Raw genomic sequence first — 18673 nt, 5'->3', positions numbered from 1 at the left:
CAATTTTGCCCTACACAAAGTTTCACATCTTGCGCAAGAGGTAATGTGGCCGTGTAGTCTTTTGAAATTAATTGTGGGAAGGAGAAGGACTTAAAGGCTTTTGAAAGAGAGAATTGAGGAAATGAAAGCAGATGGTTACGTCAGAAGGATATAGCCGTGGTTTGTGAAGCAGGGAGCAGCAGGACAACAACATGGCCCAGCATGGATCTAGTGAGTACCTTGCCTTTGATTCCTACTGATTGCTGCTGCTTGGAGTGGAGTAGAAAAATAATGGAAGGGGCAGTGCTGGAGGAGGGCTTGGTCAGGTGCTGGGTGCTGATGCTGGGCCCTACCAGCCATTTGTTAGGATGAGAGAGAGAACTTGCCATCTTTAAAATAGTAATCATGGGCACAGGCTGTGTATGGAATCGGAACTTTCTCAGTCCTTCTCATTGCAACATTGAGTGACAGACAGAAGAGGCAAGATGTTTTAAAGCTGACCTTTTCAACTACTGTGGCTTAACTCCCCAGCTACGACGGGAGCTGCAGCAATGAAAAGGCCAGAGGAAGCCCCCAACAGTGCAGGCTGTTCTTATGAGTCCCTTTTATTATGCCCTTTGTGTTCAACGCAATGGATCTTTCTTTCAAATAATGTGTTCAGAAGTAGGCCTGATTGGCATTAGAGGAACTGTATTGAAATGAGAGCTGGTGGTGGGGGGGCATACTTATATGAGCTGGGATGTTGCTATAGTTTAAGTCCTGCCTCATCCGTCAAGCTTGGTGAGAATGACTTATGACTGAAAAGACAAAAATTCACTGGGTGGTCTTGGACCAGTCACAGCTTCTTAGTCTTAACCTACCTCACAGGGTTTTTGTGAGGATACAGTAGGGAGGAAGAAAACCATGTCTGCCACCTTGAGCTCCTTAGAGGAAAGGCAGGGTATAAATAAAATGCATACAAACATAAAATAAAAGAGTGGGCTATGTAGGACCTTAAGCATACCACATTACCACAAGTCCTAACCCATCCCGTCTCCAATTTCTCCTGCATTTATGTGCATATACAATTACAGCAGCCTGGTTATAATTTAACTACCCTCCTATACTCAGAACCAGGCAGCTAAACAGTAGAAAAAGGTTAATTCCAGATGAAGTGATGTACGGTAAAATTCTCTGTATGTTTGTCAGAAATAATTCCCTCTGTAAACAATTGGGCTTTGTCCCTAGTAAAAGTGTTTAGCATTACACAGTTAAGAGCTGGAGCGTTACTTGTGTCCGTGTGTGTGGCATGAAATAATTTGAGCAGAGTGTTTGGCAAGCTACTCACTTGGAAACAATGGTCCTTTTTCTTGATGATAAATCACAGTATCTTGTGCCCTCTGTTCATCAGATCAAGGGCAAGAAGACTACCCCAATGAGGTGACACTTTCCAGACTTAGGCTCCGAGTGGTTCCGCCTGAGGTCCTGCAAAATAATGGCATAGAAAGCTTGAATTTAGACCGGAACAAGCTGAAACAGCTCCCTGGGGTTGCAAAACTTTGCAACCTGAAAAAGCTGATTTTGTCGAAAAATGATATCATAGACTTCCCAGAGGAAATCAGGAGCTTGGTCCATCTGGAGAAGCTGGAACTCAATCAGAACCAAATCCGCGTTATCCCAGAGGGAGTCTTTTCCTGCCTTCCAAAGTTGATACATCTTCGACTGAACAACAACCGCTTAGATAGCCTTCCCAAGGACCTGGCAGTCTGCTGCAGCAGCCTCCAGTACCTCAACCTGTCCAACAACTTGTTCCTAGCTATCCCTTTGGTGGTCTTGGAGCTGAAATGTTTGCAAGAGCTCTACATGTATAACAACAAGCTGCGCCAGCTTCCCATGAAGATGTTCACGGAGCTGCCTCTGAAGATGTTCAAGGTCAGCGGGAATCCTCTCCGGGAGCCTCCCTACGAGGTCTGCGCAGGAGGCCTCAGGCAGATCATCAGCTACTTTGACCAGCTGCAAAACAGCCGAGCGGAAGAGGACAGGCGAGTCAAGACCATGTTCCTGGGGATGTCCTTAGCAGGGAAGTCCACCATTTGCAAAAGCCTGAAGCAAAGGCAAATAGTTCGAATGTCAGAGGAAGAGCGGACCGTTGGGATTGAGATCAGCGAGTTCCAGATCCAAGGCTTCACTTTTCTCTTCTGGGACTTTGCTGGCCAATTGGAATATTATATGACTCACCACATGTTCATCACCCCACAGGCTCTGGTCATCTTAGTCATTAACTTTCAGCAGTAAGTGTCATCTTGCTTACCTCGTGAAGGGAGGGCAAAGGGGAGCATGGCTTTTAAGTCCTGTTGGCACCAGCGGGGTCGATTTACATGTGTGCTTCACATTGCTGTTTATAAGTGAATGTGACTTAAATGTGTTGTCTTTGGCTAAATTTGTACTCCTATGTATGAAATTAGCTTTTTTTGTCAGCCAGAAACTTGATAATTGCAGTAGTTTTATCCTTGCTAGTGTGCCCACCAGAGAGCAGTCAACTAATTAAGGCTGAAATCCTATGCACACTTGGAAGTAAGCTCCATTGAACACTTCCAAGCAAACTTGCATAGGCTTGCACTGCATGCTATTCTTCCAAATCGGAGGTGGCTAAAACCTATTGCAGAGGCCTTAGCTAGACATGGAGGTGCACTACCCATCATTGCACCCCATCTAAATTAAAAAAGACAACAACAAAGCATGCTTTCCATTATTCACTGAGGAAATCTTTTTTGCTTGGCCACCACCAATCGATTAATATTACTTTTATGGATAATCTTTATTACTCTCTTTTTATGGATATTTTCACAGGTGCCACAATTGCAAGCTGGGAAGAATATAATTTTCTCACAGCAGAGGCCACTTCTTAATATCTGTATTAGGCTCCAGTCGCATCCACACCATATATTTAAAGCATATATCTTTCCCTGAAAGAATATCGGGAGCTGTACTTTACCCACAGAGAACTACAATTCCCAGCACCCTTAACAAACCACAGTTCCCAGGACTCTTTGGGGGAGATCATGTGCTTTAAGTGCATAGTGTGAATGTGACCTCACTCTCTTTGTGAGCTACCAATATTAGAGAAACAAATTTGTTTACCCACACAATGTCAGGGCAGTGGGCTGAGTCTGTGAGTGATCTGGAACTTCCCTTTTTCAGGTATCAGCGGAGCAATGACTCCTTCAAGGAGCTTGTTGGATTTTGGATTAACAACCTCTTTATGCGAGTGCCCAACTCTGTGGTCCTTCCCGTTGGAACTCACATAGATGCTTGTTGTGAGCAGGAGGTTAAAGAAAAGAAAGAGGATATAATGAGCAAGATCCAGGACATGCTGGATGAGAGAAAGAGCACCTTAGCCCATCTCATTGCCAACCTGGAGGACAATGAGGAATCAGAGTTCTTTGTGGACCAGTGGAATAGGCTGAAGGAAATGGAGAACTGCACCCTTACAGTAAGGAAAATGTGATGTATTTTGAATATTTAGGATGCCCTACAGCAGGGGTGGGAAATCTGTGTCCCGTCAGATGTTGTTGGACAGAACTCCCCGACCATCAGTTACAATGGCTGTGGCTTGACCTGAGTTAGGAGTCCAGCAACATCTGGAGGGCCACAAGTTTCCAGTCCCTGCATTACAGAATATGATGTGATGTAAACTCCCAAGAGTGTGTTGGTTGGGAAAGAAAAATTAAGTAGATAAAAAGAGAATTCCCTGGATGGCAAAATTCAGGTTTGGGATAAGTACCCTTGGGTGAGCAGAGATTTAAAATCACAAAATATGCAGCAAAGTGAAATGTGTAAAAATAGACTGTTGGGCCTTTAAAATATGTCCTTGTGAGTTCCGAAACTTCCCACTTTCCCATCATAGGGGGAAAAACATGTTTGGGATGTTAAAAATAGTTTATTTACAAACTCTTCAAAGGTCAGATTCATGTGCTTTTCCATACAGCAGTCAGAAAGCATAGGCAGTAACATGGCTCTCTCCTGAGTGGTGCCATCTGGCGCCCAATTTGTCAACTCCTTAGTCAAAAGAGGGATGTGAACAAGCAGCAACTTTGTTGGGGGGGGGGTGTATATGGACATTGTGGAGGCTGGGACATTGAACCTTAAGAACAAAAGAAGGTGCCTAGAGCAGACCAAAAGTCCATTCATTCCAGGGGTGGGAACCTCAGATCCGGGGGCCAGTCTTAATGGCCCTTGAGGCTCATGCTGCAGGCCATTGAGACCCGCCCTAACCACACACCCCTTTTGCCAGCCCACACCACTCACTGGCCTTACTTTTACACCTTCCACGAGTGCTTCGGCCCAGCTGGAATGTGTCCTTGAACTCTGATAATGTCTCTTACTTGCCTGAATGCAGGACCGAGAGCAGTGTGTGAGTGAATTACAAGCTATCCTCCTGTACAAAGGTAAAATTTACATGAGTTGATCCACCCCGTTTTTCCTCTGGCCCTGCCCAGCGACCTGCTTCCAGTAGTGGCTAGCCTTGTGCCTGTGGGCATCCCACAAGTGGAACCTGATGTTATTGTTCCCCAGCAGTTGATTCTTTGAGGCATACATCTTCAGATCTGGGAGGACGCATCCAACCACCGCTGATAGATGACTCCTTTCACTTAAATACTGTATGAATAAGATACTTCCTTTCATCTGCTCATGTCCATTCTAGAGATTTAGTTTGATTGTAGGAATCTCAAGTTCTATGACACGAGTAAACCCCCTGCCCACCAGCATGCATAAACCATGGTCTGCCCACCAGAATAACAAGATGCCAATCTGAGTTTTGGTTGTTTGCATCTGTTGCTTGCTTGTAAACTGTTTGGAGTTTTGCTTTGTTTGTTTGTGGTATCTGTATATATTTTTGCCCCAGGTTTTGGACCTTGTTCCCGTCAATTGCATGGATTACGAGGACATCAAAACGCTCGAAGGCACAATTCTGAAGCACGTCAAGAATGAAGCTGTCTTCCCGAATGTCATCCAAGTGCTCCCCCCTATCTACAAGCAAGTAGAAGCTGCAATTGTGAATATTGTGCAAAAAAATGAAGAGTTGGCAGAGCATGGCAAGTAACTGCTATGAATGGGCATTTTGCGCCTCTCCTCTCTTCCCCCTTTTAAATGCAAGATCCTAGCCCTTGAATAGGTGAAGTCATGATGCAGAACAGGGTCCTTCTAAACATTTGGGAAGAGATGTCGCTTGGGGTAGTACATCTGCATTCTTTGCATGTGGAAGGTTCCCAGTTCATTCCCCAGCATCTCCTGGGAAAGACTCCCTGCCTTGAAACCCTGGAGATCATCAGCATAGATCAGGGGTCAGCAAACTTATTCAGCAGGGGGCCGGTCCACCATCCCTCAGACCTTGTCGGGGGCCGGACTATATTTTGAAAGGGGGGGGGGAATGAACGTATTCCTATGCCCCACAAATAATTCAGAGATGCATTTTAAATTAAAGGCATACATTCTTCTCATGCAAAAACACCAGGGCAGGCCCCACAAATAACCCAGAGATGCATCTTAAATAAAAGGACACATTCTACTCATGTAAAAACACTCTGATTCCCACACCGTCTGCGGGCCAGATTTAGAAGGCGATTGGGCTGCATCCAGCCCCTGGGCCTTAGTTTGCCTACCCATGGCATAGATGAAAACTGAGCAAGATGGACCAGTAGTCAGTAGATGGCAGTTTCCTGTGTACAGAGTGTATTTCGCTGAAATACACAGCCACCATCACAGCCATCTCATAAACACTTGCAATAAAGGAGATGGCCTCTAGATTGCTTGGGGGAGAACCGAAGTCTCTCTGAGTCAGTCCCTCAGGCAGCTGGGGCGATAGCAGGAGGCTGATACTGGCTTCTCTTCCGTGGTCAATTTGCTTATTTTTATAGTTCGCTCAGCCTGAAAAGTTGGGCAGGCCCCCGTTTTAAAAATAAAAAAAATCCAGTAACCACATAAAAATCCAATTAAAGCATAATAACAACATTTGAACAAAGTATAAAGCATATTAAATAAAATAAAATGATCACTGGTTGATGGCCCTGATCCCTTCTGCAGCAAGACCACAGAGAAAACTCCCCAAACATTCAAATTTAAAACCATGGGAGTATTTACACATTCCCAGATCTACAATGAATTCCAAAGCAGTTGTTAACCTGCTGAAGGAGCCAGGATGTGATTCTTCATTAGCACTGACCTCTTTAATATTTACTGTCCTCCTCTAGTTCTGCTCCAGCAGCAGAACTACAGCATTTCAATCACAGACAGGGATGGGGAAGACGTTCAGATCACATCTAGAGACAAACCTTACCTAATTCACACTTTCTGAAACAATACGCAAACTGAAAGACAGCCAACCATTCTTCAAAATTTATAAATAAATAGCTATGTGGATAAATGAGTTTAGGAGTGGAAATATGAGAAACGGAGAGAATCCAAATTTGACCAATCCATCCACCCCTACCTACGGATAGGTTGATCCCAAATGTGCTTACTCAAAGTATTTCATTCTGTGGGTCCCTTGCAGTCACTAGAAACAAGTCTTCTTCTAATGGTCCTTTAGGTATGATGGATCTCAGTCTGTTACACAGAGAGCTTTCCTATCAGTATCACCTCACCCACCTTGATGTAGAACTTCTGCGGGATATCCTGAGATACCTTCACCGCATTGGGCTAATCGTGTGGTACGAAGAGGTCAAGCAGCTGGAGAGCACAGTGTTTCTATGCCCAGACATTCTCATAACCATCTTCAAAGTGAGTGCCAGGTGTCCTTGGCTGCTTCCACACCAGATCCCTTTCGGCTGTAGAGACATTGATTCTCTGTAGTTAGCTAGAAGGGGAATGAAAATGGAGGTGCCACACAAGCATGTAGCATTTATTTATTTACCACGTCACAACAGAAAGTTGTCTAGGAGGTCAACAGAAAACATGCTTTAGAGTGCCAAGGTTCAGCCTGAGGTTGCCAACGGCTTTACAAACGGATGTTCTGTGCCTTTTAATTATACACCACTATAAAATTCAGTAGATGGAAATTGGCCGGATGTGTCCAGGGAGTGGTTAATGCCGCGTTACAGGAGGGAGTTATCTTGTTGTCCCCACTAACCACATCTAGTTTGAACCTGATTGAGGGAATCAGTAGTGCAACTTCACCACGCCTGATCCTTCAAGCATGTCCTTCGGATCAGCATGTTCACACTGCAAGCTGTAGAGGAGAATGCAGGACTTTTATGACTTTCTTGGTTGTGTTCTAGCACAAAATAGGGACTTCAGGTAATTACTGTCTAAATGAGACCTCTTGCTCGAAAGGGTTTATCAATAGGCTATAGAAAGATAGCAAGGAATGGACTATAGGAACAGTCCCCCCCCCCACCATCTTTGAAACACTGCATCAGCAGGGGCACTGCATCTCACAATAGGATTACAGATAATACTGCGGGATGGACTAGCTAGGCACGTGTGTTGATTCACCTGTGCTTTATCAGCTACTGAGAGAGACTAGTTTTGAATTCCCCCCTGCCACCCACATCTTTGCTGGAAGCCATTTTGCTTTCAATTACTCCTAATAGCTGCAGCATATGCTAATAGGGTTAGGCAGGCTTCCCCAACTTGGTGCTTTCAAATATTTTTTCATCATCACTGTGTACTGATCATGCTGGCTTGGGCTGATGGGAGTTGTGGTCCAAAACATCTGAAGAATGTATTTGCTACCCCTGATCTAGGGAAAGTGTGAGCCTTACCTGGCGTGTATTTAAGACATAATATTTCTATGCCTGTTTTTTTTTTTAATGCTTCTGTTCTTCCAGACTCTTGTCCGGTATGGCCTGACGCAGCAGCTGGAGAGCATTGCTGTGGACATCTTGATAGCAGAACATGCCACCATTCGAGACCGGGCCAACTGGGTGTGGGCATTCAAGTCAAAGGCCATGTTGTGCCAGAAGGCCATGAGAGCTTTGCTCAAACACCAGCTCTACTTGGACGGCATGAGAGATGTCTTTGAGGAAATGGTGGGCAGCAGATCTCAGAAGGGGAAGCTCTTTAGCCTGTTGGAGCACTTTGAGATCTGTCTGGAGGTCAGAAATGCAGAGGGGCTCAATCCAAGAGCCCGAGTGTTTGTGCCTGGATTGCCGTGGGAAGCCACACAAGCCAATGAGGACACTCACTACTTATTTCCCACTTATCTCAACCAGAGTGAGGAGGTTTCCAAAATGTGGGGTGGAGACCACACAGAAGACCTTCATATCCATGTCTACTTTTCCCCAGAGATCCCAGAGGGCTTCTTCAAAAGGTAGTTAAACACAGTACTATTTTTTAGGGGGAAAGGTGCCAGAACTTACCAAGAACACCTCCCTCCTCTTAGAATGGCAATTGTGCCCACCTGAGAGGGGCTGGAACTAAGTTCTGGTGAGTTCCAGCTGAAAAAAAAAGTTCTGGTTAAACAGACTGCTGATCGCATAGAGGCTATATGAAGCGATGGCCCAGCTTGTGACCAATTTCTGCTGTTTGCAGTCTCCTTTGAATTTGGGCCGCAGTCCTGAAAATTGGCTGATTTGCATAACCTGGGGCAGCCACAAAAAATACATACATTTCCCCCAGAAATTATCAAGCAAAAATTGCACTACAGCAAAATTTTGCTATTTTGTGTCTCTTTTGATCAGTTAGTATTTTTTAAGTAAAGTTTAATTTAAAAAGTTAAGTTTTAGTTTCTTTTGTTTGTTTGAGAAATTAAACCAATATCATTTACAACCAAGAATTATTTATTTATCTATCTATCTATCTATCTATCTATCTATCTATCTATCTATCTATCTATCGTATCTATTCATATATTCCCTGGCTGCACACACAATGAAATATGTTGTGCGCATCCATGATGGGATCTGGAGGCATTGGCTGTTGTTTCTCTCTTTCCAGGCTCATGGTTAAAGCTTGCTCCTTCTTCTCAACCCACTGGGTTGCAAAAGCGATATGCCTGCTCATCTGCAGTGGCAAACCTTTACTGATCAAAGCGAACAACCAGAAAGGATACAGCTACATTGAACTCAGGTGCAGAAAACCAGCTGAGAGGGCAGGTACCACAGAAGGACAAACTTTGACTCACTTTGCTGGATGTTAGAAATGATCTCCTTCCTTTGTCTTTCACCTGAAAAGCCAGCATTATTGTATATCAAGCACAAAACTTGGAGCAGATAGGCTCATGCTTGGTTTAGGGTGCTACCATATTTTCCGGCGTATAAGATGACTGGGCATATAAGACGACCCCCAACTTTTCCAGTTAAAATATAGAGTTTGAGATATACTCGACCGCAGATTCTCCACCCGGCGTATAAGACGACCCCCAACTTTTCCAGTTAAAATATAGAGTTTGAGATATACTCGACCGCAGATTCTCCACCCGGCGTATAAGATGACCCCCAACTTTTCCAGTTAAAATATAGAGTTTTAGATATACTCGACCGCAGATTCTCCACCCGGCGTATAAGACGACCCCCGACTTTTGAGAAGATTTTCCTGGATTAAAAAGTAGTCTTATACGCCAGAATATACAGTAATTCTGAAGCTTGATTTGATGTGCCAACACAGACCCGATGGTGGCAGCACCAAACTCAGGCACAAAACAGCAGAAAACTTTTGCGTAGGTTAAATTTGGCAGTTTCAGATGCATGTAGTGTTATCCTGAGTTGCAGGTAGATTTATACATGATTGGGGGAGGGATTTGTAAACAATGAGGTCAGGGGGGAAAGGAAATGTGGAAAAGCACAGGTGAAGATAAATACCTTACTAACTGTGGCAGCAGTTAATAACATAAACACCCTAGCATTGGTGAGCCAGCATGTAGTGTGATTAAAAATTGTGCTGACTCAACCCCACAAGTGATAATAATGAACTTTCAAATGTAATTCAATGGAAAGCTTCATCAACTACGTACCCTGAAATTTGGGGTCCCCCCCCCAAACCAGTGCCAAGCTTTTGCACCACAAACCCTGCATTTTGCACCAGTGTGGAGTGAATCAGACAATGTTGGATTCTTGGGTGTTACCTGTGAACCATGGTTTGCTGTATCAATTCCTCAGTTTGGAGAGTGGTACAAGACGTGGTTTTTTTAGTGCAAAACGAGTGCAAAACTTTGGGACTTGTTTGGTTTCAGTTCTATTCACTTGTGGATTGAATAAGCATAATGGTTTATTTGATGATGTGTTGATTAGCATCATACATTTAAAGTACACCCAACACACCTTTGAAAGCACATAACATTCTCCAAAGAATCCTGGAAACGGTAGTTTGCAAAGGATACTGGCAATTGTAGATCTGTGGGGAGAAACTATAGCCCCCTGGATTCTTTGGGGGAAGCCACGTGGTTTAAATGTGGGTTGAATGCACTTTATATGTGTGCTGTGGCTCTGCCCTTGCTTTTTTTATTAAAGATTTTCTTGATTTACAAAAGTGTGTGCAATGTCTCTCGTATTTTTTCCATGTAACATTTTTACAAATCAGTTTTGGTTGTCAAGACATTAGGGAGAGAAGGAGGAAAGAGGTGGGTGGGATGGGGGGATGGGTGAGGTGGGGTGACAATGTTTCTATTTTCCTTAATATATGTAGGGTTTGGTGTCAGTGTTGTTTGTGTAGGTTCTCAGTTGTTCGCTTGTGCTTGTTTGGTAGTGAGAGAGGTCGGGATTGGCATAGGGTGTGATTGATCATTTGTGGTTGGTTGTGGTGATCTTTGGTTTCCTGTGTGAGTGGGGTGGGTGAGTGTTTTTGGTCAGGTTAGCCATATTGATTTGTATGCTGTCGGTAGATTTTTGTCATTGTCTTGTTGGGCTGCGTGTGAGATGAAGGGGAACCATACCGGGGTGAAGGTGTCTTCTTCTGTTTGTCCCTGTGTCAGTTTCAGGTTACTGGTTAATTTTTCTAGTAGGGCTGTTTCCCATACTACTTGGTACCATTATTCCATGGTTACTCCTGACAGGTCTTTCCAGTGTCTGGTTATGATGTTTCTGGCTGCTGAGAGTAGATGGATTATGAGTTCTTTGTGTTGTAAGTGGGCATTATTATATTGGAAGATGTTTAGTAAGACCAATTCTGGGGTGGTTTCTAACACTTGCTTGGTTATTTTACATATTTCTCGTATGGTTGTTGTCCAGAATGGTTGGATTTTGGGGCACTCCCACCACATGTGGAAGTATGTGCCTGTGGAGGTGCACCCTCCCCAGCATTTTGGTGAGGTTCCTAGGCGTATTAGCACTAATTTTCTTGGCGTTAGATACCATCTGTAGGTTAGTTTTAGGGTGAGTTATCTTCTTTTCGTTGATATGCATTTAAAGGGGGGTTTAGACCACATTCTGGTCCATTGGGTGGGGTTGATTTCGTATCCTATGTCATCCTCCCATTGTTTTTTGATTGTGTCTAGGGAGCTCATGGCATTTTTGAGTAGTATTTTGTATATTGTGGATATCAACCCTCTGCCGTGTCCTTTGTCATTAGGATGAGGTTTTCGAAGGTTGTCAGGGGTCTAGTGGCTGTGCCCTTGCTGATGCCAGTTTGTTTGTGTTAACCACATTTTTGTGAATAGTCACTGTTATGCCTGCATTTTTCTGCATCTCTTCCCTTCTGATCTCACTGTTTACAGTTTCCTCCCCAATGATGTACAAATGCGCCTGCAAGTTGGGGTAACATTTAATGCATCTGATGAAGTGGACTGTAGTCTATGAAAGCTAGGTTTGCTGCCTTTAGGGTACTACAGGAGTCTTTGTTGTTTTTGGTAATTTGTTTATTTTTTGCAGATAAATTGTTTTGCCAACAACTTCTGTTGGCTAAAAAGATGCATCTGTTGACATTTCCCTTTAGCCAACTATCTAGACAGAAAATCCCACTTAGTTCCGTTTCTCTGTTGTCTTTTAAAGGATTCCAGTTGGTGTGGGACTTTGTTATGACAATAATCTCCATCAGCAATAAACTCTTGGAGGAGTGGCCTGGTCTCCATCTTTGCATCAAGACACCTTGTCGGACAGCTGGCTGCCCTGCAGAATTTGTCTGGCCAGATGTGGATGACAAAAGCACAGTGTAAGTATCTCATCCCTCTGCTCCCCTGCCCCAAGAGCATGAATTTTCCTAACTTTTCAGCAGTAAAAGCAGCAAATTCCATCTTCCACGATGAAGGCTGCTGGAGAACTTCAAATCTTGCACATGTTTAGTGACATTTTGGTTAGCCTAATAAAGGTATTGCCTTAATATGGATTTTGATTTTTTTCTTATGGGCCAACACAGGTACCTTTTGTTATTTGCATAATGTTTAACTTACAACTACAGTAGCTTTGGCCATACCCTGAGAACACATAGTGTATTTCAAACAAAGCCCTGATGTTGGCCCAGAGGCAAAATGCTCTGAATTCAAAGCAACTAGGAGGATGGCTCTGTACCCATCAAAGTCAATTAAAAAACTTTCATATATTTCCAATGGGGCCATTTTGTTTTGCTCCACCATATTCCACTAGTGATATCAAGAAACAAATTACTGTCCATCTTTCTTATCACCTCTTATTTGATATGTCAAGACCAATCATTGTGTACTCCTCGCTCCCCCCCCCCGCAAGAGCTTAGCAGTGGTTTGGTGAGATTTGAGTAGGCTTTTGTATGTCCAGCATCTTAGGATTGTTTTACTCAGAATCAGCACATTTGAATTAATGTACCTAAGTTATGTGCATAAGTTTCAGTGGGTGTACTCTTGAGTATGACCGATGTGGGAATACAACCGCTAGTGCACTGGTGAGCCCTTCACATGTAGTTGAACTCAATTCCCATCAGTGCCAGCCAGCATGGTGAGTTGTCAGGAATGATGGAAACTGTAGTCCAGCAATTATCTGATCTGGAGGGCCACAGATGTCCCGTCCCTGCCTTAGGCTGTGTACACACTGTACCCCTAAAGCCCATTCTTTCACCCAAAGAATTCTGGGCACTGGCAATTTATTGTTCACAGAGGTACAATTCCCAGCAGTCCTTAACAGACCAGAATTATTTTCAGGGGGAGGAAATGCACTTCAAAAGTGCTGTAGTGTGTACACAGCCTTTGTGTTGCCATCCTTCAAGCTGAAGAGTTACCCAAAAAATAAATGTTTTGATCACAAAATCTGTTTACTGTTGCCTTGGTACTTTTTTAAAAAAACCTTTCTTCTCCTTCCCTTCTCCAAAGGACCAAAGAAGAAATAAAAACATGTGGAACTTGTGCCTTTCAATTTGAAACTGAGCTGCTGTTACCAAAAGGTGAGACTGGAGATTTCAGGTTTCATCCAACTGTAGACACATTTAAACCTGGCTGGTGTGGGGCAGGAGCTGAGGAGAGACCATCAAGTACAGTTGTACCTCGGTTGTCGAACGCCTTGCAACTCAAAATGTTTTGGCTCCTGAATGCCGCAAACCCGGAAGTGAGTGTTCTGGTTTGCGAACTTTTTTTGGAAGCTGAACATCCGATGCAGCTTCTGTGGCTTCTGATTGAGTGCAGGAAGCTCCTGCAGCCAATTGGAAGCTGCGCCTTGGTTTTTGAAAGTCAAATGGACTTCTGGAACAGATTCTGTTCAAGAAGCAAGGTATGACTGTATTGCCCTCTGAAGTGCACCCGTTGCTGCTTCTGTTTTGTTTTGTGAATGCGTTGGGGGGTGATATAGAAAGCAAACTAATAGTTAAGCAATTGATTTCAGTGGGTTTAAGCACATTTACCTCTGCACTGGATTGTGGCCAAAACAGGAGCTACTCTAATTGCTGGTATTACAGTATCATACTAGTAGGGGTGTTTTGAATCAGAGGATCTTGCCGAAGTACAGCAAGGAGGTGACTGGTGGGAGCTTTCCATCTCTTGACTCGTGTCCATAGCCCAGTGCATAGGAGCCAACTCCTAGGCACTGCAGTCCCTTTGGAACCCCCCCTAAAATATTTGAGGAGACTGCCCCCCCACGTTGATGGACATGGGGTGTGTGTGCATGCAGTGTCATGTGATCGTTTATGTGGGTAGGGGCTTACCTAGTCCCCCTCCCCAATATTTTATTCAAGCTGGCACCGCTGGCCTAGTGCGCCCTTGCTCCCCTCCCCTCAGGCCTTCATACAGTAATTTCCATTACGGCTACCATTTTAGCATACTGCCCAGAGTTTGTGCTTTGGCTGCCTCTTCTACTTGCTCAAAGCATCATAAAATGCAGTGCTTTTTTAGTTTAAAGGAATGAAAGGAAGGAAAAGGTTCTGGCACTCTTACTGTGGGGTGTCAGCAAAAATTGGCTGCCATGGGCAGCATAAAAAAGAAAGTACTGGTGTGCGATTATCAGTGAGTACCACAAAAACCCCACTGGGAATATGAAATAGCAGTGCAAAACTAAGAGTATGAAGGGGGGAGTATGCACCCAGTCAGTAGTCACATTTACTAGCTGAAAAACTAACCATGTTATTGTTTTAGTCCCAAGTGAACGGAGCATTACCCAGGCCCCTGCACAGTATTATGTCACCAGCTATGGCAACGCCACCTTTGGATCCAGCACTGTCCATGTGGAAAGTCAGGTATGCATGTATGTGTGGGCTGCTGTTTACTATGCTGTGTTCTTAGGGATTTATACTTTTGTCTAGGTGGTCTTGATGAGTCCTGCTGGAGTGTACCATACAGCCTTAAAAGGTGTATTGCTATATTATCTTCATCACTTTCTCCCCAAAAGTGCTGGAGTGTTTCCCCAAAATTCCATGTGCCAATTAGGGAAATTCTGACTGCAATTCCCTAGAGCAGGGTAACCAACAGAGTGCCCTCCAAAGAGGTCTGGATGCCAACTCCCACCAGCACCAGGCAGCAAGGCCACTTACCAGAGATTATGGGAGTTGTAGTCCAACACAGCTGGAGGGCACCATGTTGGTTACTCCTCCTAGAGAGTGATCGAATACAGCATGTTTATTTGACTTACAGGTGAAACTCGAAAAGTAGAATACTGTGGAAAGGTTCATTTCTTTCAGTAATTCAACTTAAAAGTTGAAACTAATATAGGAGATAGACTCATGACATGCAAAGCGAGATATGTCAAGCCTTTATTTGTTATAATTGTGATGATTATGGTGTACAGCTGATGAGAACCCCAAATTAACAATCTCAACTTTGGGGTTTTCATCAGATGAATGCCATAATCATCACAATTATAACAAATAAAGGCTTGACATATCTCGCTTTGCATGTCATGAGTCTATCTCGTATATTAAACTCCAGTAGCTAATGAAAACTATTGCTTACATAAATGAACTTTTCCACGACATTCTAATTTTTCGAGTTTCACCTGAATTATTAGCACAGCTTAAGAAAAAAAAACCCTGCAAAGCTCACCCAATATTTATTTGCATTTTGCAATAATGAAACGAGAAATCTTGACAGAGGGATTTTCTCTCTGTATTAGTACTACGGACCCTAGTGCTATGATTGAAGATTGCTCCTCTGCTTGCTCTGTACTAAAAGGCAGACCCCTATTCTATTAACAGAAGTACAATTCCCTAGTAAAACGGATTGATTGGGAAACTGCAAGCTGTTGGAGGGGAATTTTGTTGTCGTTCAGTTGTGTCCGACTCTTCGTGACCCCATGGACCAGAGCACGCCAGGCACCCCTATCCTCCACTGCCTCCCGCAGTTTGGCCAAACTCATGCTAGTTGCTTCGAGAACACTGTCCAACCATCTCATCCTCTGTCGTTCCCTTCTCCTTGTGGAGGGGAATAGGGGTTGCCTAACAACCCCTCGGCACCCATGATTGGTTTAAAGAGGTACCACGGTGCTTTAAAGACATGGTGTGAAGGGACCCAGAGTGTCCTTCAATAAAATGTTATTAAATAATTCTGACACATTCTAAATTAAGTTGTCTTCTTTTAACAAAATGGCTACTTCTGTAATTTTATGCCATTAACCTGTTTTGTTGCAGAATATCCTGGACAAATGACAAGAGCCATGCAAGAAAAATTGCCAGCAACATTTGCAGAGATTTTCACAGACACATTTGGTCCATGCGGCACCTTAGAAACGCTTCATTCTAAACTGACAGTTTGACCACCGTAGGTTGAAAATGCAATGCAAATTCCATGGTAGAGTGCCAATTTATTTACAGATATATGTGAACAGAAGTGCAAGTATGCAATCTAATAAACTTCTACCATAAGTTACAGAACAATTTGCAGGGATTCTTCAGCATGATTCATCATTCACTTTAAGTGGATTATATGCAATTAAAAAAATTAAATTCATTTATTTGTTTCATAACATTTATACACCACATTTGTAAAAAAAACACCTCAGAGTTAAAAAAATAAAATAAAAACCCACAGCAGCTTTCTAAGCATCTAGGTAGGTTTGTCTACACAATAATGTTTTTAGCAAGTGCTACAAGGAATACAGTGCTTGGTATCAACAGGCAGGGAGAACCCAAAGTGGTCACAGGAACTGCAATTATAGTAACAAGTAAAAATAGAACTTTCGGATACACTATTAACAGGAAAGTTAAGGCGTGTCAGAAGGACATTAGCTGGAGTGTTTGAGCTGCCCATTCTCAAGGGATCTGGACAGGTAGCAAGACAAAAAGTACACTCCAGTATCTTCAACAATGACAAGTGTAGTTTCACAAGAGTTAATGGAGTAATGCTGGTGCCTCTTTGCTCGAGAAACAGGTCCTCTGATTCAGCACTGCGTACAGTACATTTGAAATGTTTTTTCTGATTACTTTATTATGCTGTCTCTTACCATGCCCTGCAAAATGTCGTTTTAATGATGTACACTTTCCTGGGATCTTTTGATAAAGGGCAGTATATAAATAATAAAAATAATAAATAAATAACAATGCCATATAAAGAGCGCCAATATTTAATGAGCACCAGAAACAAACTCTCCTATACCACCCCTATAAAAACAACAACCATATAAACACATACTGAATTTTCAAGCTTTTAGATTTTTTTTTTTTAAGGGAATTTTGTAGAGAGAAAATAGTGTTATAACTGGGAGGTGGCAGAGGCTTCATTCCAGATCTTATTAGTATTCTCCCTTCCTTCATTCACTGTAGGCAACCAAGTGCTCTGGTTATGGCTGGCTCCGCTCTTGGTTTTGTCACTTCAAGGGCTGTGAATTTTACAAGAACGGTTTTTGTGCTATGATTTGGATAGCGTTTTCATATTCAGCTTCTGGGAAGATTGGTTTGCTCCACCTCCTTCAAACTACCAGGCAGCTTAAAGTAGCCATCTGAAACTCATCAGGGAGGAGAGGAGTGTGAAGCTAAAAATCAAAGCTTGGCCTTCAGGCAGTCCGCCACCTTCTGACCACACTGAAAAGCATTCTGGGGAAAGGAACACAAGAGTGGGGTGCCGGGGTGCCTGCAGCATTTGTTTTTTTTTTTGTTTTTTTGCAACGAACCCAGAAGCACCCCTGGGTAATGGAGGGGGTGGGGTAAGAAAAGTAAAACAACTCAGTCAGAAAAAGCCCCGTTGACTCTTTATATAATGCACATTGTGAGCTCTTCTCAATCCCAGCAGGCCAAGCTGACTGGAATAGCTCACTTACGAAGGGAACAGCTCACCCCAACTACTGCACCATTATTGCTAATTCTTTTTGCACTCTGTGCCTTAGGGCTAGGGCTGGGCAATACCTAGTTTTCAACATTGTGATATATCAGCAGCTAAATACCACAATATGCTGATCTATCATGGTGTCTGGAATGTATCTTGGCTGCTTCTTCCTCCCCACCTTAGGGGAGGAAGAAGCAGCCAAGATACATCACCCAGCTGAAGCCCCCACCGCTCAGGCTCACACGAGCTGGAGGGGCACCGGGGCTTCATTAAAACTGCTCAATTTGGGGGACGGGAAGCCCCCCCACGTCCCAGCTGAGTGAGCCCCCATACCGCTCTGGCTCATGCAAGCCGGAGGGGTGGGGGGCTTCCTCAAAGGCGCAAGCAGGTAGATCACGAGACGGTGCTCACCCAGACCTTTCTCAGGCGCTGTCTGCCTGTGACTTTGCCATCTGCAGGCAATTTGAGCTGGTGCAATGGATTACCAGCTAAAAATGTCTGAAACCAGTATCATGATCTGAACACCATACTGGTTTCAGACAATTTGCCAATACATTACCCATAGGGCTGGGTGGAGGGCAAGGAGTAGTTGGGCTTTTTTTTTAAGGGTAAAAAAATGGCAATAGGAACATAAGAAACTGCCTTAGACCAATGGTCTGAAACTGTATATCAAGTTCAGTACAGTGGTACCCTGTGTTACGCACGTGATCCGTTCTGGATCGCGCTATGTAACATGGGCGTGTTTAACATGAACGCCCTGGAAAAAAAAGAAAAAACCCGGAAGTAGTGCGATTTGAGCGCTTCTGCGCATCCGGGGGTCGCGCGCGCTCCGGAAACACTTCCGGGTTGCAGGCATTCTTAACTCGAACGTCTGCAACCTGGGGTGTGCGCAACCCGGGGTATGACTGTACTGTCTACATTGACTGGCAGCAGCTCTCCAGGGTTCCAGGCATGGTTCTCTCCCAGTCCTACTTTGAGATGCCAGGGATCGAACCTGGGACCTTCTGCATGCAAAGCAGATGCTCTACCACTGAGCTACAACTTTGAGATGGGGGAAGAGAAACTCATCTTCCTTCACTTGAAGGTGCACCGTAAACAGGGCTGTGTGCACATCGATGGCATCCAACAGGAGAAAAT

General features: G+C 43.8%; 1 protein-coding gene and 1 non-coding gene across 5 annotated transcripts; one reads left to right on the top strand and one right to left on the bottom strand.

Moving 5' to 3' along the window:
• Positions 1-71: 71 nt before the first annotated feature.
• Positions 72-16154, top strand: LOC117050299 (malignant fibrous histiocytoma-amplified sequence 1 homolog). 4 transcript variants are annotated; one of them, XM_033155877.1, is made up of 11 exons: positions 72-210; positions 1370-2249; positions 3160-3451; positions 4865-5054; positions 6548-6738; positions 7788-8269; positions 8896-9053; positions 11883-12042; positions 13169-13239; positions 14420-14520; positions 15907-16154. In XM_033155877.1, the coding sequence occupies exons 1-11, from the start codon at positions 192-194 to the stop codon at positions 15922-15924; spliced, it is 2562 nt and encodes an 853-aa protein (XP_033011768.1). In that variant the 5' UTR covers positions 72-191; the 3' UTR covers positions 15925-16154. The 4 variants fall into 4 exon arrangements, 2 of the variants coding, with proteins under 2 accessions (XP_033011768.1, XP_033011780.1); XR_004427075.1 differs by lacking the exons at positions 14420-14520; positions 15907-16154 and having other exon boundaries at positions 8896-9027; XR_004427077.1 differs by lacking the exons at positions 8896-9053; positions 14420-14520; positions 15907-16154.
• A 2355-nt stretch (positions 16155-18509) lies between these two features.
• TRNAA-UGC lies at positions 18510-18581 on the bottom strand. Its single transcript has one exon. It is a non-coding gene; the product is annotated as a tRNA-Ala (tRNA).
• Between the last annotated feature and the right edge of the window lie 92 nt (positions 18582-18673).

The sequence above is a fragment of the Lacerta agilis genome, chromosome 1 (assembly GCF_009819535.1).
Source record: "Lacerta agilis isolate rLacAgi1 chromosome 1, rLacAgi1.pri, whole genome shotgun sequence".
NCBI classification, from domain to species: domain Eukaryota; kingdom Metazoa; phylum Chordata; class Lepidosauria; order Squamata; family Lacertidae; genus Lacerta; species Lacerta agilis.
Note: the sequence above shows the minus strand (reverse complement) of the source record. Positions and strands in the feature narration are given on the sequence as shown.

What these genes read in the sequence shown, in the direction of transcription:
- LOC117050299 (XM_033155877.1), top strand. An exon ending in CCAGAGGGCTTCTTCAAAAG is followed by an intron (nt 8,270 to 8,895) that starts GTAGTTAAACAC and finishes CTCTCTTTCCAG; the next exon opens with GCTCATGGTTAAAGCTTGCT. An exon ending in GTGGATGACAAAAGCACAGT is followed by an intron (nt 12,043 to 13,168) that starts GTAAGTATCTCA and finishes CCTTCTCCAAAG; the next exon opens with GACCAAAGAAGAAATAAAAA.